General features: G+C 40.8%; 1 protein-coding gene across 3 annotated transcripts in view; it reads left to right on the forward strand.

Moving 5' to 3' along the window:
* The first annotated feature begins 12,524 nt into the window (after nucleotides 1–12,524).
* The window catches only part of LOC147615145 (Galactose oxidase/kelch repeat superfamily protein), a 50,574-nt gene continuing 35,773 nt past the window's right edge, over nucleotides 12,525–27,325 (forward strand). The window contains exons 1-10 of one of the 3 annotated variants that reach the window (XM_086779141.1): nucleotides 12,525–12,770; nucleotides 12,857–13,042; nucleotides 17,434–17,601; nucleotides 17,900–17,977; nucleotides 18,100–18,207; nucleotides 18,291–18,357; nucleotides 18,452–18,513; nucleotides 18,692–18,831; nucleotides 18,942–19,068; nucleotides 19,284–19,398. In XM_086779141.1, coding sequence (XP_086635267.1) covers nucleotides 12,995–13,042; nucleotides 17,434–17,601; nucleotides 17,900–17,977; nucleotides 18,100–18,207; nucleotides 18,291–18,357; nucleotides 18,452–18,513; nucleotides 18,692–18,831; nucleotides 18,942–19,068; nucleotides 19,284–19,398 — 913 coding nt within the window. In that variant the 5' untranslated portion in view covers nucleotides 12,525–12,770; nucleotides 12,857–12,994. Of the gene's footprint in view, nucleotides 13,043–17,433; nucleotides 17,602–17,899; nucleotides 17,978–18,099; nucleotides 18,208–18,290; nucleotides 18,358–18,451; nucleotides 18,514–18,691; nucleotides 18,832–18,941; nucleotides 19,069–19,283; nucleotides 19,399–27,325 lie in introns of all 3 variants that reach the window. The other 2 variants (XM_086779143.1, XM_086779142.1) reach the window with 2 other exon arrangements.

The raw sequence follows: 27,325 nt of genomic DNA on the forward strand, positions 1-27,325 counted from the left end.
GTGTTAGCATGGAATAGAAGGGATGCATACACTCTATGTTTGATTTATCACTACTATCAAATATTCCATGTTGACATTAATTCGACATGTTGACACAGCTAGAGAAGCATGAGCAATTAAGGCCCAATACGAAATGACAAATGAAACAAGGAAACATAACTTTGGGAATCAACTAGCCAATAAGAGGATGTCCGAGACGGAATATGTGGAGAAGTTCATCACAAGAGTGAAGGACTTGAGGGACCAGATGGCACTAATTGGATTTTCTATTCCAAGTGAATACCTTGCAAGGCAATGTATTCGGATTCTTCCCTCAAAGTATGATAGTTTGGTCGCTACTCTGAATACATAGGTAAGGGTCCCCCCTCACTTTTGAGGAATTTTGCTCCATACTACAAGAAGAATAATTGCATCAAAAAGAAAGGCAACAGTTAGGGAGAGGATGCATCTTTCTCTAAAGAAAGGCAAGGCCAAGGACTTTGATAACCCCTCTTCTTCTGCAAAGATAAAAAGAAGAAGATGATGAAATGCTTCTACTACAAGAAAGCTTGACACATTCAAAGTGAATGTCATAAGAAAGCTACACATGAGAAGAATGGTGTTGTGAAGCCCTCAATACCAGCTAAGAAGGAGTCAAGTAACAACGCTCAAGCTAAGCTTGAATTGTGGATAGCAAAAAAAAAGTTTATGCAAAAGCAAATCACTCAATTGGAGCAAACGATCGTTGGATCATCAATAGTGGCAGTACTCGGCACATGACGAGTCATCATAAAGATTGGTGTTCCTCCCTACATCTTGTAGGAGATGACATCGTGGTAGGTGTGGGAAACGATGCTAAAAGCCCAGCCAAAGGCCGAGATATAATTTCCTTTGTGTCAAATGATGGTGTTATTAAAAATATGTCAGATGTGCTTTACATACCAAATATAAAATGAAATCTATTTCAGTTGTAGCAATCACTGATGGCTCGCTTTGACAAGACTGGTGCAAAAATTATGGATTATAGTTGTTGGAAGGGCAACTAGAAGTAGCAATTTGTATCAACTTATATCTTATACTGCAAATGCTAGAGTTAGGACAAGAAAGCTATGGCATATTAAAGGTTTGGTCATCTTAGTCTGAAAGAGAAATATAAATCTAGGATGGTGGTAGATTTACCAGCTTTAACAGATTTGCTAGATGCATATGAAGCTTGCATGATGGAAAAGCAACATTGACAACCCTTTCCATAAGAAGTAAGTAGAGCACAAGCTCCTCTTCATCTCGTTCATATAGATCTTTGTGGAAAGATGACACGACAGCTCTGGGTGTATCCTCTTATTTCATGACATCGGCGACTATAGTAGGAGGAAGTGGGTATATTTCTTGAAGAGTAAAGAGACAAAGCCTTTGCAAAGTTCAAAGAATGCCATGTCATGGTAGAGAAGGAGTCTGGCCAACAAATTGAAGAAACTCAAATCAGATAGAGGAGGTGAGTTCACTTCTAGTGAATTTGTAGAGTACGGCAAAAGTCATGGGATAAAGTGTTAGCTTTCCACTGCCCATACATCACAACAAAATGGCGTAGCATAATGAAAGAATTGTGTTATTATTGAAATGACAAGGAATATGATTAGAGGGAAAGATCTTCCTGACACTTTTTGGGCGGAAGTATTAAACATTACATTACAGTGTACATCCTCAAGTGAAGCTACACAAAAGTAACGAAAGGGATAACCCCTCTACAAGACTTTTTTGGTAAGAAACCTTCAATTTCTCATTTTAGAATTTTTGGAAGTGATTTTTTTATATATGGTGATAGATGCTTCTAGAACTAAGTGGGATGCAAGGAGCTTGAAATGTATCTTTCTTGGGTACAATGAAGAGTCAAAGGGTTATCAACTCTACAATCCCACTCAAAGGAAGGTCATCATAAGTTGAGATGTGGTGTTTTTGGAACAACCACATCAAGTGGAGGAGGAGGATCCTTCTTTAGACAACCAAGAAACCCTTGCCCATGAGCCACACCCACCAACACAGCAGGTCAACCCGCCCCTACGATGATTAGGAGGCAAGATGAAGTTCAAGAAGAAGATGATGAAGAAGACAAAGAGCCTAATGAGCCCACAAGGAAGAAGCCATTGCCTAAGTGGGTCACTCAACTTTTAGATGCTAAGGAACCACCAACCATTGATGATGCACCTATAGACTTATAGTTTTCTAAAAGGATAAAGGAGCAAAAATGGGCTCAGGAGCACATTGTGAATTATGGACTTATGACATAATTATAAAAGGTGCAAGAGCCTGGTAGCCTTGAGGAGGCTAAAATAGATTCAGAATGGATGGAGGCCATGCAGGTAGAGTATGATTCCATCATGCGGAACCACACTTGGGATCTTGTTGATCGCCCAAAGAAATGTAAGGTTATTGGCACCAAGTGGGTTTATAAAGCCAAGTACAAATCAGATCGTTCACTAGATAAGTACAAAGTAAATCTTGGGGCAAAAGGGTTTGCACAAATAGAAGGCTTTGATTACAAAGACCCCTTTGATCCTATAGCAAGATTGACTATAATCTACACGATTCTAGCCCTTGTAGCATAGAAAGGATGACCAGTGTTGCAGATGGATGTGAAGTCATCCTTTTTCAACGGGTATCTCTTATGTGGAAAAACCACCAGATTTTGAGGTTCCAAGTTTAGAAGGCAAGGTATGTAGAATCCTAAAGGCATTATATGGGCTAAGAAAGCCTCGCGTGCATGGAATCAATGGATTAACATGTACTTGTTAAGTATTAGTCTAAGAAGAAGTCTTTGTGATGCAAGTTTGCACATTTTTTAAGAAGATGGCAGGTATTTGCTGATTGCTATCTATGTGGATGATCTTACTCTCTCTGGAGATCATGATGAGAAGATTGCTCAAACAAAGGAAGCACTTTGTATAGAGTTTAAGATGACATATCTCAAACTTTGTACAGAGTTTAAGATGACATATCTCAAACTTATGCAAGTCTATCAAGAGTTAGACTAGATCTTCATTTCATAGGGAAAGTATGCTTGACTGCTTAAAGCATTTAGTATGCCTAAGTATAAATCAGTGAGCACTCCTATTGATGTAAACTTGAAGCCTTCAAAGGAGGATGCATCTACATTGGTAGACAATGAAAGATACAGAATGTGGGAGGTCTTATTTATTTGTGTGACCCTTGTCCAGATATTTGTGAGGCCATAGAAGTTTTAAGCAGGTTTTCTAACAAACCTCAAGAAAGCCATTGGAAAGAAGGCAAATGTTTTCTAAGGTACTTCAATGGGACCTTGGACTATGGCATTACATATACAAGGGGTGGTGATAGCACTTTGCTTGGGTATTGTGACTCAGATTGGGCAGGAGACATAGATGGCAGGAGATCAGTGATGATAGTTTATTGCTTTTCACTTAGATATGGAGTTATCTCATGGATTAGCAAGAAGCAACCTACAATTGCTCTTTCTTCTACACTGAGGCTGAGTACAAAGCAGCATGCTTTACCTCTTGTGAGGCACTTTGGTTGAGGAGACTTTTGGGAGACATGGGGGAAATTCAAGAGCAGCCTACATAATTATAATATGACAATGAGAGTTGCATGATGGCAATTGGCAAAATCTTGTGTTTCATGCTCACACAAAGCACATTGAGGTTCATTATCACTTTTGTGCATGAGCTTATCATTGATGGAGAGGTGGATTTGGTATATTGTCCCACGGAGGACAACTGTGCAAATATCTTCACCAAAGCTCTTGGGAGGAAGGCATTGGAGGAATACCTTCATCGACTTGGCATTGGGCCAAAATGATAGCTCACCTTTGAGGTGAACATTGAGGGGGGGTGTTGGATATCAATGCTCCACCCTTAGGTAACTTTGCAAGTACTGGATCACTCTATCTTATAGCTCCCCATATGAGGAGGATGCATTATGAGAGGAGCAAGGTTGCTTGGTAGGTCTTGGTTTAAACACCGCATGGTGGTTGAGTGTGGCCAGATGGCTAGAGACGATCTTGGAGAAGGTTGGCACACTGCCAACCAGGCTACATGTATGTGTAGTGAGTTATTTCACACTAACTGCACATTGGATGTAGCTATGGTGTTTTGAACTCTTTCAGTGCTCCATTGTGTGCATGTGTGTAAGAGATCGAGTGTGTGTGAGCTCCCGCATGCTCCACATGCGTGAGGCATCAATCTATGATGAGAATGTGGTGGAAAGTGGAGGTCAAGCTCTCGAGTGCTTCTTCCATGATGCTACCTATGAGGATTCCCATGACTACGAGCTTCCACGAGGTGAGTGACACACCTTGACTACTTTGAGATGTTGCTTCTCATGGCATATTGGGTTGTGTGATTGAGAATTTAGTGCTCTCATAAGGTAGATTGAAAACTCTCCAAGACATCCACTTCTTCCCAATTATCATTGTGGCAAATTGGGTTTATTCAAAGTAAAAGTGCTCCAATTGTAGCTTGTATTTTACTACAACGACATTAATTTTCATTAATGCTTTTAAGCTTAGGGGATGTGCAAGCTACTTTAAATAATAATCACTTAAAAGAGATTAAAGTTAAGTGTTGAGTCATTATGCTTATTATGCTTTAAAATTGGAAGAATTTGAATTTGTTGGCCAAAGAGTTAGAAGTTAGTGTGATAGATATTAGTAGCAACCAAGTTATGTCAAACTACTCAAAGAACTTGAATTGCTATGATATATTTAATAGAAACAACATTACTAGTCATACACTACCTATGACATCTTATAGATATATTGGTGAAGTACAAGTTGACTCGAAAAGATGTGCCAATGAAGATGGGGTGATGAAGCTTCATGTCCAAGATGATGAGCAATTGGGTGACATCAAGTAGTAAGGTAAGGTTTAGTAGTTGGAGACCAGTGAAGACCTTTGGAGATGCACCTTTGAAGGTTGTGAAGTACCTTAAGTGATGCATGCTGGTTTTTATCACATAACATCTTGGTGATACCTTTTTGGGTTTTCATCGACCAAGGGCTCAAATGCATGCCCGTTATTGCTAACCTCTCATCCAAAGGATTCCCATCCAATCCTTCCTTTGCATCCACGCATAGACTAGGGATGACAAACTCCCAAGGCACTACCGCCTCTTGGCTGTAAACCATTTTAAGTGGTGTACAATTAATTACAACTTTGTAAGATTACGGTAAGCCCATAAAGCTGCTGTCAGGTTTAAATCCCAGTCCGTGCGATTAGCTTCAATAGTCTTAGTCAAAATTGAGATAAGAATCTTGTTGGTGCTCTCGACTCGGCCATTTGCATATGGAAGGCATTAACTTCCAATCTAAAATCATGAAAATGGTGATCAAATATTGGATAACATCGTTTTTAAAATGTTATTCCGTTATCACTCGCAATATCAAAGGGACAACCAAAGGGAAGAATGATGTTCTCAAAGAGAAACTTAGCAATTGTCATCTGCTTTTCTTGTAGCTTTAGATTCCACCCACTTAGTTATGTAATCAGTGTCGACAATCATAAATCGTGATTGTGTGTTTCTAGAAGATGTGTTGATAGGTTCTACAGAATCAATGCCCCACTTTTCAAAAGGCTGATCAACTTTGACAGGATGCAAAGGCATCATGTCCTTTTTCTTTAGCTTAGCACACCTCTTTGCAAAAAGTGATACGTCAATACCCTGATTGAAGCACCTTTCTAGCTGTGGTCTCTTTGAAAAAGTGTCCACCTGCTACCTCCATGTGTGCCTTTTGTAAAATGAAAAGATATTCATTCTCACGAGGGCAGCGTCTAAGAATGTCATCCTTACCCCTTCTATAAAGAGTTCTTGCAATTAACTAGTAAGGCTCACATTCCTTCAAAAGCTTTCTAGCTCGATCTTCTCTAAGTTCTTTCTTAGGAAAACCATTAACTAAAAAGTTAACAATTTTCTTGCTCCATTCTAGAATAGCCTCTACCATAAATAGTGAAACGTTAGGTAAATCATCATTAACTCCAATAGAAGCTTCACCATTTGGTATACATGATAAATGATCAGCCATGACATGATTTTTGCCAGACCTCACAAGAACCGTAAAATCAAATTTCAGAAGGAACAACAACCATCGTGAGATTCTCCCTATTGCGCATGGTTTGTTTACAAGGTATAACAAGGCTTGATTGATCAATATAAAAGATAAACTGGTTAGCAAGTAAGTAATTCTGAAATTTATTTGCAGCATACACCATTGCTAAACCCTCACATTCAGTCATCATGTAGATTATTTTAGCCTCATTCAATTGTTTCCTCACAAAACTAATAGGGCTAGCCCATGTTCACCTGGCTTGGTTAGGACACATCAAATTGCAAAGTTTGAAGCATCAATATGCACATGGAAGATGATATCCCAATTTGGTACTCTCGAGATTGGAGCACTAGCCAAGGCTTGTTTGAGCAATTCATAGGCTTGGACACATTCTTCAGTCCATTCAAATACTATGAGGAATTTATACAAAGGACGAGCTATCTCAGCATAGAAAAAATAAACCACCAATAATATCCAACATGGCCCATGAATCTCTAGACTCCCATATAGTTGGTGGGTGTGGTGGTAATTCCAAGATAAGTTTAATGTTATCAAATGTAGATCACATCAAAACTCAACAGTGCAATTTAATGTGCAGGGTCAAGATAATGTTTACATGCGATCTGGATTGTCAGTTTGTGAAAAAGTCCATGTCAACTTTGTTGACATGCGATCTGGATCGCATCTGAATACTATGATATAGATTGCATGTCAACAAAGTTAGCTTTGACTTTTTGACAAATTCACGATCCAGATCGTATGTAGGATCGTATCTAAACCTGGCGATTTGGATCACATGTAAGGAATATTATTTGACAATTTTTTTGATAGATCCTTTAGCAAAGTAGATATTATTTGATTTTAATTCCTTTGTCCTTTTGACAATTATTTTTGTCTCTTTTAAAGCTTAGGGATGTGTGTGCAGTTTCTTTTATCTTTTAGTGTAGGTGTGCCAGACTATTAGTCAAAAGGATGTGTGAGCTAGATCAAGTAGTGATGACTTTACTGTGGTGAGACCTTGTAGGGGAGACATGATTGTACATATGGGTCTAGAGAGTTTTTCCATTTGACCTAGACATTTTCTTAGATCCAGTGTTGATGGAGATAGACCATACTTATGAGGATGACTTCAGTAACCTTGGGGATTCCATGGTTAGTGATTTTGTGGGTGATTCCACTTATCTCTCATTGTCTGGATACATTATGAGTCTTCAGTATGGATGATGACACTTATGGTGATCTTATTGATCATGCTTTTTCTTTTGAGGAGGATCACACACACATAAAGGCATTTGTACACGAGGATTTGGTGCATGGTTTAGATCGTGCCCATACACACATTGATGTAGTGAATTATGCCTTATTCGAGAGGAGTTACAGTGGACGACATCATTGGTTCACATTTGTTCTTGCACGATACTGGCCATGAGATATGTTCCTTTGGCTTCTATGATTATCGACATGATTCTATTTTCTTTGGAGCCATTGGGACATTCCTTTTTGGTTGCATCATATGCCATTTGAGATGTATGGTAGATGATTATGTGGCACGACATTGAGATGCACTATGCACCTTGGTCTTGGCCTACACAATGACTCTTTTGAGTCAGGATCTCTTAATATCCAGCCAAGGGTTTTAAGCTTTCTCTATGAATACTTTGGGTTTTGGATTTGCACTACGATCACAAGGTTGGGCTAGTGAGATTTCCCTTTAGCTTTAGCTTTCCTTTCGACTCAAGAGCTATTATTACATCGGCTTCGGGAGTCCATGATGTGTACCATGCTTATCCATTTGATCCTGGAGAATACAAGGCTAGCTTCGTCATCAACAGTGGTTTCTTATCCTTTCCATGTGATCCATATCGTCATGGAGCCATTGTCTTAGAGTTCACATTTGAAGTTCGTATGCGTCAGATTTCCTTTTGATCTAGGAGAGAGCATAGTTAGCATCATCATCAATATCAGTTCCCTAAATTTTCCTTTTGACCCAGGAGGTTAGGAGAACCATTTGACCCAGGGGGTTGGGACAACCATTACCCTAGATTTTGCTTGGGTTGGATTTCCTTTTGATCCAAGCAATCGTACCCTTAGCCTCATCTTTAACGGTATACCACCTTCCTTTCCATATATGATAACGAGGATTATTAAACTCCTTTTCGTGTGATTATGGGGGTCATGCGACTTTGGTGTCAACATTGCATGGCTTGTGTTTTTGGCATCCATTTGCTTTGGCGCATCAACACAATTATGGTCAACTTTCGGCTTTTTGTATATAGCATGTTATTGTATATGTTTTTTTTGTACATGACCACCCTTTGCTTTCGAGGATGAAATCATTATAGGAGGGGATGGTTTGGAATGGGTGCACATGCACATGGGCATGGTTCTAGGCACATGGGCTTAGGACATCTCTATACATGTGGGATTAGGGCACATGTGGCCTTGGGACTATAAAAGGCATATGGCCTATATACTTTGTATCTTTTGATATCTTTTGATGACCCTTTTGATATCTTTTGACCTTTTGGTCCTTTGGACAGTCTTGGAGCCTTTTGGCTTACATAGATTTGGGCTTATGAAAGGCTATTTCCATCCTCTTGGTAAAAGGCTAAATCACTTAAGCACTATGGATTTATATGAGATTATTATCTTAATTACGTGCAAGCTTTCATGGTGATTTTTCATATCTCAGCTTCATTTCACTGTTTTAATACTTGTATGAATGAGAGAGAGTTCTTAAAAGGGTATGTATGTATTACATGTACATATATACACATATGTACATACATACATATATGTATGTACATATATTTATACATACATACACACATACAATACTTATATTATACATACATATGTACGTCATATATGATGTATGCACATATATACATACATATATGTCATGTATGATATACGCGCATATATACATACATATGTATATATACATATATATGCACATATATATACATACATATATCGTGCGTACGTATATATGTGTGTGTGTGTGTGTGTACATATGTGCATACATACATACATGCATGCATACATATGTATATACATGTACACATATATACACATATGTATATACATACATACATACATATACATACATATACATACATATACATACATATGTACATACGTACATATGTGGGTACATACACACACATACATAGACACACACATATAATTATTAAAAACTAAAATTTAAGATCTATATAAATAATAATATTTATAAAAATTAAAGAACACGAATAAAAAAATGAAATAATTTATTTAAAGAATGTAATTTTAAAAACTATTTTAAAAAATTAAAATGGATTATATAAAAAAACTGCACAAAGTACATACAAATTAGTGTAAATGAAAATGTAAGAACAATATAAAAATATTGATGTGATTAGTTTGTGAAACCAATACTTTTTATTGTAATTTAAAAATTTTACATGTGTAATTAAATTTACCTTTGTGCCATTGACACCTCATCAATACAAGTCCATTACTAGCTTTTTATACAAGCAGTAAAAGTGTATTTCACATTCTTGACAGTGTAAGGAGGTCGAAAAACAAGACAAACCAATTCATGAAAATAAGTTAGTGTACCTTACATTCAAGACACTGTAAGGAGGTTGAAAAATAAGACAAACCAATTCATGAAAAGTTTTTGGTGACTTTTTCATATATTGTCAACCTTTATATGTAATCTATCCTTCAAAAATAGTACTTGGTTACTTTTTTTGAAAGTGACGTTGACTAAAATCAACATGTAGGAAATAGTTCTTAACTTGCTCATGGTTGTTATTTGAAGATACTATGATTTTTTATTGTTTTGATCCTTACTTTTCCAAAAAGATGAGGGGAATATTGATTCAATACTTTTTACAATATATTGTGGTTTTTTGGCAAGCTCTCTCTCTCTCTCTAAAAATTTATGGGGATAGTGAAGCAAACTGAGCCTAGCCTAAAAGCCCAAAGGAGAGGCACATAAGAAGCATAGACTTCATTAAAAAAGAGGTGCCCTGAGAAGTTATCAAGGCTAAAAAATCATTGAGCTCTCAATTCCAAGGGTCATAATCAAGAGTGGTTTGGGAGATCCACTAACACCTGTCTATTAACAAGAGATCCACTAACACCTGTCTATTAACAAGAGATCACATTTTCATTATTTTAGCTCAGTGCATCACATGCTAATATATGTCTTAATTTGAGCCATGATTTAAGAAATATGATACATAGATTGATTCAAACATCTACAAGATGACAAAGTATGGGATATGGATTGTAAAGTATGACCATGATATCTTATTTAATCTTGATCAAAAAATAGAGAAAACAAAAAACTACTACACTTTTATAGTCTTATCTTGTCCTTTTGCATGTGTGTGTGTGTGTGTGTGTGTGTGTGTGTGTGTGTGTGTGTGAGAGAGAGAGAGAGAGAGAGAGAGAGAGAGAGAGGGCCGGAATGACATTTTGCTCGTTGAGAAACTCTCACCAAATATCTCTTCTAGAGCCAAGTTTTGCATGGTCAATAATTTAATTTGCATGTTTCATGATGGTTACTCCTAAAAGATACCTCTTTGATCACTACAGTGCTCCATTTTGTACATTGAAGATTACATGCTAAGGTAGCTAAATATTGGTGTGCATAAGGATTTCGAATCAATAAGTTACAAGTGGAGCTGTATTTTTACTCAAGAGACAACTCCTTTTAAATAGGCTATATTAATTTTGGTACAAGGGCTAGCTTAGGCAACACATGGGCCTATTGCTTTCTATTATTTTGTGCCCACACATTACCTATACATCTTTAAAATAATATGTTTGTCTATAGCCAATTTCTTGGAAGTCCACCTAATATAGGTAACCTCCACACTGGAGATGTAGCTTCCCATGGTGGTATTAGCATTTATGGCGATTTCATGTGAATATCATTCAAACACAACAAACGGTCATGTGGTGTGAATCTCTATACACAAGGAAAGTGCTCTTGTGGATGTCTATCTTGATAGATACATCCTAGATGAACTTTGTTTCATGGATGATTTGCAAACTTTGATTTGAACATTCATACAAAAAAATTAATTCATAATTGCAAGTCATTAATCAGTTGCGTGATTAGTCAAAGGCAACACTACCATGAATATGCATGTAACATACAAGGATGTTTCATTAGATATTTCAGGTATGAGATGCCAATCCATGGAGTGGTTCAAATATCATATGATAGTTATTGAAAACACCGATGCAATCACTACCATGCCAATCCATGCAGTGGTTCAAATACCATATGATACTTATTGAAAACACCAATGCAATCACATTTTTATACTCACTACATTGGTACTTGTGTCTTTATAAGGTCTCCAATGTCATAAGGAAAATGTATTTTAAACATTAACAACTTGCAACTTCATAGCTCTTGGGATTACAAGTGCTAAATAAGAAAGCTTTGTTTACCCTAGCCTCCAAGACAACGGTTGTTTTGAATAATCAAGGTGCATTAGTTCTACGACAATGATCTTTAATGTAAATCTAAGAGTTCTATCTTATTATGAATCAAGGAAATGTTGTTACATTGAGACAATGCCTCGTGTGTGGTGGTGATGGTAAAAAAGTATGGAGATCTACTAGTTTTTGTAAGCACTCTTAGGGGAGAACAAGCCATGTTTACCTTATGCTAATGAAATTGAATAATAAAGCACCCAAAGCACCAAACACCTAATTTTGCTATTAATTAGTTTGGTCCCAAAAAAAATGAAGGAAGAGCTTAGCATTGAAAAGAGGGACAAATGGTTTTTAGGCCAAAAACCTTAGGTAAAAAAGGATTTTTGTTATCATTGTAAATATTTTTTAATCATGAGGTTTGGTAGAAGGAGATGATTGAATGTTGAATTGTGGCCTCCTTTTTAATGCTCATAATGAAAAAACAAAATTTTTACGTTTTTTATTTTTTTGAACTTCTCTCCATTTGCATCGTCCTCTGTTAACATCTCATCTCCTTCTCCTTGTTGACCTCTCCACCATCTCCCCCAATCTTGCAATGCCTACTCAATGACCACCCTTGCTCTGAGGCGTCTGCTCTCCCTCGCTCTGTGATGTTTGTTCTACGTCTTTTTGCTTGTCTCTCTGCACAATGTCTCTCCATGTTTCTCTCCACAACACCAGATCTTTGCTCCACATGTCTTTGTTCTGCTCGACCAAGTCTCTATTGTGCCCAACTAGGTTCCAGTCTCAGCATGGTGGGGTGTGTAGCCACCTGAGGCAGGGAGGAGAGCTCGGCAAGGTGTGTAGCCACATGGGAGACGGTGGTGTGAGGAGGAGAGAGGAGGGTTCTAAGGTTCTACACCTTAGTAAAACCTTAGTAAAAAGTTGACTAGGATAGCATCACAATTAATTAAATGAAAAGAGCACCCCTCAAATGCTGCTAACGAATAGCCTTGTGTCCGGTGGTTAGTGAATAATTATCTGCTCGAATATTTAAGGTGAAAAAGCAAAACGCACACTGTACCTGCCGGCCTGTCAAATTTGTACACATCGACAGCTTGTTCTAACTTCTCCTCTTAGTCCCTCTCCTCTGTCTCGTCAGCTTGCTCAAGCTATCTGTCTGCGCAGGGAACCGATTTCTTTTTTCTCAGCTTTACGAATTATTGGAGCTCTCAAATCAGGCTTTTTGTGCAACAGGGTATTTTTGTTATTATTCGACAGGCAGATTAAGGTTTCTGCGCGCCTTTCAGTCTCTGCCAATCAAGCTTCCGAATGAGATTTTCTCCTCATTCTTCACATTTTTGCTAGCTTGTGCAGACTCTCGGAGCCGCTTTCCTGTGCAGTAGCTTACCACATTGCTTTCTGGCACTCACAATCCAGGAAGAGGAGTCCATGCTGAACCAGAAAGTGCAGGGAAGATTTAGGGTTTGCAGCAGAGGCTGATTTACTCCTCATATGGCCGGCACCTCTTCTGTTTCCAGTCGGTCTCGAGACTCCAGACAAGTGAGTTAAAAAAGAAAAAAGTTTGTGCAACCCCACACAGAAAAATAAACAAAACAATTCATAAGACGAAAAAAAACGACTTGATTTTCCATCAATCTGTTGTTGTAAAGTATGTCATAATGTGTGTGCAAAGAAAACAAGACCTGGTCATTACCTCAGGAACTAAGTGATCTAGATATGTTTGCATCATTCCATTAAACCCACTTTAAACTAAGTTCGTGTTTGCTTCTGTCTGCGGTGGTGCTGGGATGAGAGGGAGGAGAGGCACGATGCACATGTCTTCACCTGGATGGGTGGCGGGCATAACGCTGGCTTTTTGACATGCTTGAAGAGAGAGGGAATGGTCGTGGGGGAGACCATTCTCCCATGGAAAATGGGGAGCCCCGTTAGGGGCAACCCATTTTCCAGTGGGGTGATGGTTTACCCACAGACCATTCCCTCACTGGGAGAGTGAAGCCAGGGTGAGGATTTGAGGCTGGAGGGTGACATGCAGACAAATTATTGTTGACCACCTCAGATTCCATGCAGAAGGTTAACGTGCAGGCCAATGATTTTTGGGCAGATGACAGGCAAGTGCAGGGATCTTTGAATTCTATGCAGGACTTCCTAATTGTACGGCCTGGATGAGTGGTCTCACGACTGCAGACCAGGATGTTTATGTTTCACAGATTCGATGCAGAGGTCATTGAGGGCACCCAAAACTTCCATGTACAGTCATTGGCAACCGTCCATACCTTCTTGGCTATTTGGATGAGTATTAGAGCTGCAGTGTCGGATATTTTGCAATTTTGATAGCAGCCCCTTTCTATCTGCTTCTTCTACAGAGACCATTTGATTGTACAGATGACTCCTGATTCCTGTTTGCTTTGTTATACTTTTTTTGAGAAAAATAAGCACATTGAGATCAAGTGCATTCCTCATTAGAAGTGCTTGGAATAGTGGTAGGAGACCTTTGCGTGAAGCAAGGCATTGAGCCAGTAGGCTACATGTGTGCTTCAAGGCCACGATGGAAAGCCATTGGGTGCTCATAATGAAAGATAATCATCTGATTGTGACGTACCAAGGGTGTGTACATTAGTGGAGCATCTTATAAGAGCGCTTTTGTGAGATCTATCCTAGCCCTGTGAACAGGCCGTACAGAGTGTATGGAAGCCTTGGAGGGCTGTACAGTGTACACAGTCTGTACGGATCTTCACAAGAGGTCATGTGCAAGGGGGGCAGCATGCATGCTGGCCATAGTGTGCTGGCAGCACTGTGCAGGCCATAAAGAGTATGGACAGGGCCTTGCACAGGCCGTATATTGTACAGGCAGGTGGTCGTGCACACTCTCATGCGTGGGTGTGGCCATAGGTTTTGGAAGTTGTTCAAACTCGAGATGGGAAAGAGGAACCTTGACATATACTCCCAGGAATTCAAGGAGTTGGTGAACCGATGCACATCTATGGAGGATCCACAGGTGTTGGTTTACATGTTGTATCGTTTGGTCTTCCCTTGGAATTCTAGAATGAGGTTCTTAGGAACTGGATTACTTCACTAGATGACATCTATCATTATGCCAAGAATTTTAGTTGCACCCTTGCTGTCAAAAGAGAAAGTGGTTAACCTGCAGGTACCTATAAGAAGAACCAAAACAATTTGAAGGACAAAATTAACTGAGTTAGTCACAAACCAATCATAAGAAGCGCTCTAAAGGTAGCAAGAGAAGACTTGGGCGGTTGACTAGTGAGGCGTAAGCGAAGGCTTGAAAGGTCGATCTTTGCTTTGAGTGCAACCAAACCGGCCATCATCAATGAGAATGTCAGACGAGGTGGTCTTCGGCCCTCAGGTGATGAGACGGTGGTGCACATCATGACGAGGTGGTCTTCGGCCCTCGGGTGATGAGACGGTGGTGCACATCATGGAACTACAAGATAACTCTTTGAGTCCATCTGTTGAAATTCATCATTTGGCTAGTAGTAGTTGCCAAGGTTGACAAATTAGTAAATTCATCATTTGGCTAGTAGTAGTTGCTAGAGCATGATCTCCTCCGAGTTGAGGGATGCATCGGCGGCCATTAGGGTCGGATTTTGTTTGACAACGATTGTACTCACACTTTTATTTTTGCGTATTTGGTGCAGACACTCGCTATGTGGTTAGACTTGCCGGGGGTGGAGATGTGGAAGTGTGGGACCGAATATGATGCCTAGGTTGAACATCTAAATTGAGGATTATTGGACTTCCATATCATGAACCTTCATAGGGTGGATGTGATATTAGGAATGTCTTGGCTCTTTTGTTCATGACGGTGAACTATATATGATCCGAGGCGGTGTCCCTCAATGATCATATTCGGATGTACATGTATTTCAGGCTACAACTAAGGAAATATATGATTCACTTTTTTGATCCAATAATTGCATTGTTGTGTTGTTTCAATGGTTTTTTCAAACATGAAATTCCTTAAGATCATCTGCATGTGGATGTAATTCTATTGCATGTGATGAACCAATTAAAAAGCAACAAATTTTAGATCAAGTAATTTGTGATCTTTTCTCCGAGCAACCTTATTGGTTTAATAAGAGGGAAGAGGGTAAGCTAGCTAGGCAGTTACAAGAGTATCTTTAAAAGGGGCAAATTCAGATGAGAAAGTCTCAATGGGATGTGCACGATCTTATGTCCAAGAAGAAAGATGATACTATGCCCTCTATGTGGATTACGTGGGGTTGAATAAACTCACCATAAATAACCATTATCCTTTGTCGAGGATGGATAACCTTGTAGATCGTATTCAGGATGCAAAGCATTTCACCAAAATTGATCTAAGGTTAGGCTATCATCAAATAAGGATTAAACCAGAGGATGTGGTCATTATGAGTTTTTGGTTTTACCATTTGGGTTAACCAACGCTCTAGCTACTTCCGAGCCGATGAGCAACTATTTGTTTTGTCCATATCTAAGAAAGTGGATTGTGGTCTTCCTAGATGACATACTATAGCAACACTTTAATGCTTGATATATGCCCTCAATTTTGAAAAATGAAGGGGGATTTAAGATTAATGCTCTAATTAAGTAGGATTTGCAAAAATTTTAAAAAAGCCCAAAATTTCTGTGATGAATACATTCTGTCTGCTGGTTGATTTTGTCTTGGAGGCTTCCCCTTCTCTTTTTTTTGTTCATTCAGGTGCTGGGTGGTAGAGTTGAATGGGGTGCTAAACTTTGTGGTGTTCTTTGCTATGAGAGAAAGGATGCCTTTGCCATAGAAGCTGCTATAGCTACTTGAAGTCCTCCTCCTTGTAGACACTTGGTGATCAGATCTTTCCTTTGTGATAGTGACGTTGAGTTGAAGGTAATGTTGAGATTGTTGTAGATTTACAACTACTGCTGCTCAAGGGACTATTGTAGCAACTCAAGCTGCTGCCTGTCTGCAAGTGTACTGATACCAGCTTCTTACCAAGGGCCTGCTAGTGGCTGGCTGCGCGTGCGATGCTGACTATGGCAGGTGGACAGTAGCGGTTGCAGTGGCTACAGGCAATGCAGATTGAAGGCAGCTGCTAGATGGGTAGAACTTATGCAATTTTCCATCTGTTACCAAAAGAGGGCAACCAATCATGTTGTAGATGTCCTTATGCAATTTTCCATCTGTTACCAAAAGAGGGCAACCAATCATGTTGTAGATGTCCTTAGTAGGATTCCCTAGGTCAATGCCATCTCTTTCATGGCCCGTTAACTGATGCACATGACACTGGATGGGTCGAGAAGCTCCATCCTGACCGAAGGTGCATTGTGACTTTCCTTATTGGATGGTGTGGAGGTGAAACAGTCATATTGACCCTGTTCACACCTACCACATGGTGACTGTAGAGGTCGTGCAAGACTAACCATGGTCCAGCCCATCCACACAACAGTTATCTACCTTCATTGCTTATTGTACCCTGTTACTGTGGGTCTTCTCAATAAGTTAAACAAAGTGCTGCAGTTGATGCTTTTCAAACAAGTGAATGGACATCTCATGTTCTTTGTTGTAATCATGACCAGTAATGGTTTCTTGGGTTTGAGGTGGGTGGGTGGGGTTCTGTGCTCAATTTGTTCGAGGGAGTGATACTGTCATAAAGGGTCAGGTCAAGGTAGTAATATTATAAAAGGTATCCCAAACTTTTCTTTTTCCTAAAGTTTGTAGTGCTAGGATTGACCTTGGCTCATAAAGTCATAACCTGGGGGGCTATAATGGTGAATCACTTTAGCAGTTCTTTCATTTTGGTAGGGGGGTAACTCAAAATCTGGCTATGCAACTTAAAGTTTTGGGCACGAAAAGCCATAAAATTCAAATATGTGGTTAACAAGTATGTCAATAAATATTTTCTAGTATGTAGCAGACATTAAATTTTAGGTCTATGCTTATTTGCGTTTTGCAGGGGGAGGACGTGAGCTTGGAGAGTACACCTTCATCGGATATTCAACAAGGCACGGAAGAGGGCAATAGAGTACAAGGTGGTCCAGACAAGAAACTTGACTTTGTTCGGGACAACCGTAGTTGGACGTTGATTTTCCCTTCTGGCAACACACCTCGAGCTCGCTATTATGTATGTAGTAATCATAGAATGTAATATTATTTTTAAACTTAAGAGATTTGAATAAACATGAATGATTTAATTCAAAAGTCACATGAACAGGGTTATGAACACACACACGCGCGCGCGCGCACATATGTCTGTGTGCACGTGAATGTATTTATATGTATGTATATGTCTAGTTTGCCCTGAAAAAAATAAAGGGATGCTAGGTTTTTGTTTAGGCAATGCTGCATGGCTGTCTCTTGGAAAGCTTGCTTGTATCGGATAGACAGGACGTTCTCATAAAAGTCTGCTCTTTGTTCATCAGCATGCTGCAGCTGTCATTGGAAGGAAGATGCTAGTGGTTGGAGGTGATTCTGATCTTGGAATGCTTAATGATGTGCAGGTACATTTTCTTGTGACTTGCATATAATGATGTTTTTTTTTTCTGCCTCAAAAACATTAAAACTTATGCTGTATGGCATTGTACATCACATTCAGCCCATTTCTTGGTTTTATTGCTACCAGCAATTGCACCTGGGCAAGCTCAGTTGGTCAGGAGTAGGAACTCGATCCTCTTTAAATGTGAAAACCAAAGCAGCTCAACAGCTTCCTCCATGCAGGGGGCACAGCTTGGTAATTTCATGGCTCTTCTATCAAATGCCACTTGTTGAGTCAGTTATGAAGAAATGTGCTACTAAAAGACACTCTCTTGGTAGATCGCTTGGGGGCAGAAGCTGTTGCTGATAACTGGAGAAACCGATCCACCTATGGAGACTGTTTCAGGTCAGCGAGCTGTTTTCTTGTAGTGAAGCTCTTTACCGCATCTTAAAATATCTTTTAAATGTAATTTGATTTTGAGATGATGTAACATTTGCAGTTTGGTCATTTGATATGGAGAAAGAGAACTGGTCTATGATAGAAGCCAAAGGTGAAATCCCGGTAAGAATACTCTCTTGTATTTTTCATCTTGTGGATTCTATTATTCAGGCCTGTTATGGTTGAATGTGCTGTGCTCGGTTCTTTTGAATTTGATTCTATTAGGACATACACATAGGGTGCTTTGCATCAATGTTTAAAGGTGGATATAATCTCAAGACTCTTCTTATTGCTCCTTCAGGTGGCACGTAGTGGCCATAGCGTGACCAGCGCAGGCTCTGTGCTTATTTTGTTTGGTGGTGAAGCTACCAAAGGGCGGAAATTGAATGATTTGCACATGTTTGATCTCAAGACTTCAATGTGGCTGCCTCTACTTGCAATGTAAGTAGCATAACTCTGTCTTCACATCAAATCATGTCTCAGCATGGCCTACTATATGTTCACTTTGTTTTAAAACCATGAAATAAAGTTGTGCAAGTACCTGTATGCAGGGGATCTGTCCCTTCTCCAAGATCCAAACATGTTGCTGCAATATATGATGACCGTCTGTTGCTTGTGTTTGGTGGGGCATCGAAGTCAAAATTTCTAAACGATCTTTATGCACTTGATTTTGAAGCTGTAAGAGAGGTTCTTTTACCAATGTGTAGTTTAGATGAAGCATGCACGGCTCTTAACACTTCTCTACTTAGTGGATGTTTTCCTACAAGTACCCTCTGTTGAACATTATTATGGATCCTGAATGTAAAACCTGCCAGCAGCTAGACTAATCTCTTGGAAAATGGTGGATATTGGGGTGATGAGCACTTCGCTGATCATTTTTTTTTCCTATTTAGATGGAATGGTCTCGATTAAAGACAAGAGGGGTTTCTCCCGGGCCCCGTGCAGAGTGTGCCGGTGTACTTTTTGGTGATAATTGGTATATTGCTGGAGGAGATTGTAATGACACAAGTATGCTCTTTGACTCAATCTTACTTTTGATGCCTACTACCCCCCCTCCCTCCTCCCAAAAAAAGGAAAAAGAAAAAGAAAAAAAGAAGATTCTCTCATTTGTAAAGAAAAAGTACTCCTGTATGAAAACAAATATTCCAAAGAGATAATATTGCAGATAATGCTCATGTGGAGTTGGTGGTGGGGGTCAAAAATCTGCAGATAACTCATGTGGGTTTGGTGGTGGGGGACCATACTGGTGGCGTGTAATGCCAGGGATACTGTTCTTGCCTCTAGTTAGGAAAGGGCTAAGACCCCATATGTGAAGAAAAGTGTCCCATGTCTCCTTCATGCGCTAACTGTTAGTGCTTTTAAACATTATGGTGAGCCATACAGTAGTGGAGTGCATGTATACTTAAGAAGGCAACCCCGTGGAGAACAAGTTGTCAAAGATGTACACCATGGAGGTGATGAGCACTATGCTGAAACTGTATCTCATGTATTCCGTGGTGATTATGCACATGAGGGACAGCTGCTCTGCAGTGAAGGGACAGATGGTTGTAAATCAGGGACAGCCATCCTGTGGTAAAGCAAAGGTGAAAGACACTAATGAGTTTGATGCCATGCATGTTGAGATGGAAAGCCTCAAGAGGCTGCTATGTGAGAAAGATTCCCAATTGAAGAGTTTACATGACGATCCAGAAGTTAAGTAGGTATTGGATGCACAAAGGCGCTCAGCATTTGTGAACGATGCATCGGAAATCGTTGCATTAGAATTGGGTGTCAAACCAAGAGAGATGACACTCTCTTTTCTCATTGATCAAGGAAAATTAGTGGAGGGAAGAGAGGGTGAGCTTATGTTTAAGAAGCCATCTTGTCCAAACCCTTTGTAGCCGCTTTCGCAAAGCTGAAATTTGTAGACCATCAAGAAAGGGAAGAGGTGTCAGTAACCTCTTGCCCTGCTTGTCCTACTCATGGTACCCCATCTCACATTTATGGCTTTTCACTTTGAGGTACACATCATAGGGTACCGATTCATGTTTCAGCCCCTAGAAGGAAGGAACCCAAGCATTATGTTTCTCATGCAGATAAAGGCAAAAGGAGAGTTGACATTGGTGAGGAAGATGTGCATTACAACAAGAGGACCAAAAGAGTTCAAGGTAGGAGCCAAATCTATAAAATTTGAGAATTGCTGCGGCGAATATGACTTCACCAAAGCTTTATCTTGTTCCACACCTATCACTTGCTCGGACACATGGCACTCCTATGCACGCTCCCTCTTCTCATATTCCCCCATCAGTCACCTCTACCCCCAACCACTAGATTCCCACCCCACCACCTCCACCTTCTTCACAAAGGGCATGGTCCTCAAGGCCATCCGTAGACTACGTAATGGGCAGGCCCAAGATCACGAGGGACTCGATCATGAGGGACTCACTGCTGAATACATCTCACATGCCGATGATACAATGGCACCCGTACTACCCTACATGTTTACTAGTCCTTTGTGAAGGATTTCCACCCTCTAGATCCGTTAACACTATCATCCTCGTCTACAAAGCTAGAGATCTAGTTGATCCTAATAATTACAGGACATTCATGATTGGCCACACATTGGCCAAACTCTATGGATCGGTGCTAGAAGTGGAGGTCAATTCGTTCGTAGAGAGACAAGGATGCAGAGCCTCAGGACAGGCAGGCTTAGGAGCTACTCTACCCTTGACCACATCTTCACCCTTTGTTCTATCATCGAGGAGGGTAGAGTGCGACATCAGAGGATTTGTTGTTGCTTTGTGGATTTCGGCAAAGCTTTTCATACTGTACCTTGAGCCCGCCTGCTACAACATCTACAAGATATAGATATTAGGAGTCCCATCAAACATGGTTTGGAGCATCATCGCCCTCTATGAGTCCGTCACATTGGAGAAGTGAGAGTCCCAGGAGATATGTCGCAAGAGATTTCCAACACTATTGGGGTGAAACAGGGCTGCCCTCTATCACCCACTCTTTTTGGTCTCTACATTGATGAGATCTCGAGCTTCATTGACAGATTAGGTGGGGCTGGTCCCACAGTGGGGCTGGCAGATTGATTCCCTTACTACTTCATGCAGATGACATCGTAGACCTTTCAGATTCAGCCGAGGGGCATTAGAGACATTTGGATGCGTTACGTGATTATTGCACTCAACTGGACCTCACTATTAACCTTGATAAAACGAAGGTAATGGTCTTCAATACCTCCCACCCCTTAACATCGAGATTGAGCTTCACATATAGAGGGGATCCTGTGGAGATTGTCTCATCATATGTCTACCTTGGCGTCACCTTCAGTGGTCCATGCTTCACCATGGTTCCCGTAGCACATGCCAGAGTGGCACAGGATATGCAGCCGTTAGCTTACTTGAGTGGCAGTGCTACTAGGAGCCCAAGACGAAGGATTGGCTTTTTGACACCTTCGTCACACCAGCCTTGATGTATGGAGCAACCTTCTGGGGGCAGATCTATCCGATAAGGATTGGCAGCGAGTTGAACGGTCTGGGATCATGATGTTCTCCTATACGATCTGCAACAAACCATTAGTCCCACACCAGATTATCCAAGCAGAGTTTAGTGCATGCCCGATGGTAGTGGATGCACTATCCTAGACAATCACATACCTCCATCACATTAGTCACATGGATCCCCACAGGTACCAGAGGCTTGCCTTGGTGTCCTCGGGACAACTACCACACGAGGGCCACCTTGGAGTATGGTATGCTGGACATGCAAATTTCACATTGTGAAGTTTTCGTCGAGTTGCGGCCAATTGATATTGTGCTTATTCTTTCTATCTTTAGCGGTGCATTTGCCCTATCAACTACTTATTTGCTGTACTAGTTCTTTCTATTTGCTACTTCCCTTAGTGCTAGGCTTCATTATGGCTGAGAGCCTAATTCTGCTCTGCATCTCCGGAGGTTTGACAGAAACTAAGTACGAAGGGCTTTGCGTGAATATATGCTCTTATGTGTGTGTGTGTGGAGTGCGTGTGTGAGAGCATATCTTGATATAGAGTTCTGCACCCACTATTGGGCATTGATGACGCTAGTGGGGATGTCATAGACTCGTAGTATCTAGTCCATACTATGCATAATGGAGTTGATAGTTATATAGTCTTGTGGGTTGACTACCATGAGTATATAACATGCACGTTCCTAAAAGGTGAATTTGGGCATGTTCCTGGATTCATCTAGGTATATATTGTGAGAAAGAAGAGATGAGAGAAGAGACAATGTACTCAAGAACTCATCAATGAACCACTAGCCAACTTGATTAGAAATGAACTACAATGCCTCATATATATAGGCACAAGATGAACGGATCTCTAGAAAAGTTCCTCCACCCTTTCCTCCACCCAAAAATGTGTAAATAGGAAAAAATGGAAATGAATGCTATAAATCCCAAAAATGCCTAGAGGCTAAAGAGTGTGCCCCTAGCGTGACACCATCTGGAGATGACACCTATCCAACACCTCCTCTTCAGGTCCAGATGGGAGGACCAACGCCAACGCGCTGAAGAAGATAATCCAAGGTAGGTCGAGGAAGAGGCTTAGTAAACAAATCAACAACATTATCTTTGGTAGGACAATACTCAAGCTGAATGCGTCCTTCAGAAATCCAATCACGAACAAAATGAAAATGAACATCAATGTGTTTGGATCGTCCTAGAATAATTGGATTTTTGGCTAAGGCAATAGCACTCTGTGAATCTGAGTAGATGAGTGTCGGAGTAGATGAACATCCAAGGTGATTCAGAATTTGCTGAAGCCAAAGTGCTTCAGAAGTGGCATCAAGATATGACTTGTACTCTGCTTCTATCGATGAAGAAGAAGTAATTCGCTGCTTTTGACATTTCCAAGAAACAAGTCCTTTACCAAGCATAAAACAATAGCCTGACATGGAACGCCTAGTATCAATACAGCCTGCCCAATCAGAATCTGAGTAACTAATAAGTGTATCTCCACTTGCATAAAAAATGTCATACTCAATACACCCTGCCCAATCAGAATCTGAGTAACTAATAAGTGTATCTCCACCTGCATAAGAAATGCCATACTCAAGAGTTCTATGAAGATATCGAAGAATCCTCAAAGCTGCCTGCCAATGAGATCGACGAGGCTGTGAAGAGAATTGGCTAAGAATACTCATAGCATAGGAGAGATCTGGCCGAGTGTTAACCAAATAACGTAGAGAACCAATAAGTTGGCGATACTCTGTAGAATCAACCTCAGGGGAATCATCATCTTTGGATAATTTTGAATTAGGATCCATGGGACAAGTAAGTGATGCGCAATCATGCATGCCATATTTCTCAAGCAACCTTAAAGTATACTTCTTTTGACAAAGAAAGATGCCAGAAGCAAATTGCCACACTTCTAAACCAAGAAAATAGTGGAGTAGTCCAAGATCAGTCATGGCAAATGATGTTGTGAGTTGAGTTTGAACCCATTTGAGTAGGTCCAAATTAGAGCCAGTGAGTGTCAAATCATCTACATAAAGCACAAGAATGCATATATCGTCATCCACAATAAGCACATAAAGATTAGGATCTGCATGAGTCCTCTCAAAATGTAGAGAAAGGAGAAAACTGTCAATCTTGTGATACCAAGCTCGAGGAGCTTGCTTAAGACCATAAAGAGCTTTCTGTAATAAATACACATCATGTTCATGACCCTGTGCAATAAAACCTTCAGGTTGTGCCACATAAACTTCCTCCTCTAAATCTCCATTCAAGAAGGCAGATTTAACATCCATTTGATATATAGGCCAGGCATAGTGTGTAGCAAGAGCAAAAACAACACGAATAGTAGAAGATCTGGCAGTAGGAGCAAAAGTTTCATCAAAGTCTTCACCTTCTTTTTGAGCATAACCTTTAGCAACAAGTCGTGCCTTGTACTTATCAAGAGTACCATGAGAATGAATCTTGACTTTGAAAATCCACTTAACACCAATGACCTTTTTATGTGAAGGTCGTGGAACTAAGTGCCATGTGTTATTAGATTCAATAGAAGAAATATCTGCTTGCATTGCTTCACACCAATGTGGTAAGGAAAGAGCTTCCTTAACCGTTTCAGGCTCAAACACATCACCAATATGAGACATCAAGGCAATATTTACTGAAGGGCGTGTACGTAAGACACGTGTAGTAGATTGTTGAGCATCTGAAAGTGATATGCCTGAATCCTGAAGTCGAGAGCGAACCCATTTTGGAGGACCAGAAGTCCATGTAGAATCCAATGAAGTAGTAGGTGTCGCAATCGAAATGGACGGAGGGGATGAAGTAGGAACTGATGGTGTAGATGAGGATGAGACTGTAGGGAGTGAGAGAGGCTCAAGCTTAAGAGATGGAAATGGATCTGAGAGAGATGTAGAAGGTGGTAACTCATCAAGACCAAAAACATGCTCATCAAAGATGGCATCATGTGAAAGAACAATATCCTCATGAGAAGGATCCCAAAAACGGATCCCTTTGGAGCGAGAAGCATATCTTGTGAATATCATAGGTTTGGACTTAGCATCAAGAGTCCTCCTCTTAGAAGAAGGCACATGCACATGAGCAACACAACCAAAGACATGAAAATGAGAAACAATAGGCTTGTGGCCTGTGAAAGCCTTCCATGGTTTGTCGCCATTGCGGCTGTGATAGAGCCTCCTCTGGACTCTCAAGCTCATTGATCTCCTGGAGAGAACTCATGAGAGCATAATTCATTGTGTGATGAGATGTGGAAGCCCGAGATGAACGGCAAGGTCCAAGGGTGGAGGTACAGATCTTGTTATAGAGCTGTGCATCAGTGAGACCAGAATCTCTAAAGAGTTGATGAACCCACTGAGGTGGGCCAACCTTCCTCTCAAAGCGTGAAGAAGAAGAAGAAGATCCAGCTGTAGTAGAGGACTCATCTGATGCTACTGGGAGAGGTGATGAAGTAAGCACTGGTGGGGGTAATCTCGGAGTCAAAGCAGGACTCGTAGAGGGACTGGAGCTGCAGAAGCTGGTGCCCCAGGAACTGGTGGCTGTAAAGTAACAGTTGTCACCAGAGTTGCAGCAAGAGGAGGAGGAGGAGGAGGAGGAGTTGGATGTGGAAGAGGTATAAGATCACTAACATCAGCCGAGAATGGATCATCGAGAAAGTCGGAAGATGCACCGGGTGGAGAGGAGTCGATGCTAAACAAGCTCTCATCAAACTAAGCATCACGGGAAATGATAATGTCATCAACCTCTGGATCCCAGAAGCGGTACCCTTTGGATCTCAGACTGTAGCCTGTGAAGATCCTCCTCTTTGACTTCGGTGCGAGTGTGGTCCTCTTCTGATGTGGGACATGCACGTAAGCAACACAACCGAAAACACGTAGGTGAGAAATAGAAGGCTTGTGTTCTATAAAAGCCTCCTCCGAAGTCATCCCCTCAACCGCTTTTGTGAGAGAGCGGTTAATGAGATAAACTGAGGTAGCCACAGCTTCACCCCAGAAAGCAAGAGGGAGACTTTCATGATGCAACAAAGAACGAGCCATTTCTTTTACGGTCCAGTTCTTTCGTTCCACAACTCCATTTTGCTGAGGAGTGTAAGGAACTGTAGTCTGTCGGTGAATGCTCTTTGACGCAAGGAAGTTATCAAACGGTACAAACTTGCCACCATTACCAGTCCGGAGAAATGAAACTGTACTCCCAGACTGATTTTCCACCATCGCGATCCAAGTCCTGAAACTGGCAAAAGCATCTGTCTTGCGAGTGAGAAAACATACCCAAACTTTGCGAGTGAAATCATCCACAAGAAGAAGAAAATATCGAGCCCCTCCAAGAGACTCAACCTCCATGGGTCTAGCAAGATGTGCATGTATAAGCCCCTGTCTTCAGGTTGCTCGATGAGTGGCCTCCTCTAGAAATGCATCTTGATGATGCTTGCCCATCATGCAGGATGAGCAGATGTGTGAAAGAAACCTGAGCTGAGGTAGTCCGCTGACATCCTGTTGAGAATGGAACTTCTGTAAGGCAGTAGCAATGGGTACATGACCGAAGAGAGAATGCCACAGAGAAGTATAGGCCTCAGAAACCAAAGTCATCAAGGGGGAGAAAAGCTGATGAATATGTGAGTCAATGCGAGGGATTTGGGAAGAAAAGTTGGTGATCTTGTAGAGACCCTCATCATGGACTCAATTGGCAACAACCAAGAGAGTCTTCCTGTCGATCACTTCAATGATCTCATCATCAAAGTACACACCAAGTCCCTTTTGAGAAACTTTGTACATTGAAAACAGATTTTTGGAAATCCGTGGTACATATAAAACATTATGTAAGGTGGCAGAGGAACCCAAAGAAACATTACCAACACCGGTGACAAGAAACGAAGAGTTGTCGCCTATGTGAACTGAAGAAGAGAGAGACTAGTAGTCCTTCAAGATATGCTTGCACTAACCCATTCCACCGCTTCAGGTGTGTCACCGACCTCTTCTGGAGAAGTCATCTCTGTGATCACGAGGAGTGAATCTTGTGAAGAAGTGGATGTATCTGACTGCCATGTATGCAACTTTGGCAGATCCCTCCTCTGAAACTGTCCTTGCCCTTGTCTTTGGTGTTGTCCTTGTCTTTGGTGGTGTCCTTGTCAGATGCTTTGAAAGCATCCTGGGCTTTATACTTGGCTTCGGTTGCTCGAGAGCTATCTCGACGAGCAAAGCAGCGAGCCTCAATATGACCTGTCCTGCCACAGTAATCACATTCATTGCTTTTGTCCTTGGACTCCTTTGAATCCTGTTTACCCTTGCCTTTACCTTTGTTTTTGTTGTTGTTGGAGGTTCCTTTTTCGCCTTTGCCTTTGCCCTTGTCAGAGGCAAAAAAGCAGACTTCAACGTACCTTTTCCACGAAGCATGCACTTGTCGTGGAGATAACTCATGACTTCCGAAGAGGATCATGGAAGTA

This window comes from Cibotium barometz, chromosome 40 (genome assembly GCF_041138505.1).
Source record: "Cibotium barometz isolate CiBa-2024 chromosome 40, ASM4113850v1, whole genome shotgun sequence".
Taxonomy (NCBI): domain Eukaryota; kingdom Viridiplantae; phylum Streptophyta; class Polypodiopsida; order Cyatheales; family Cibotiaceae; genus Cibotium; species Cibotium barometz.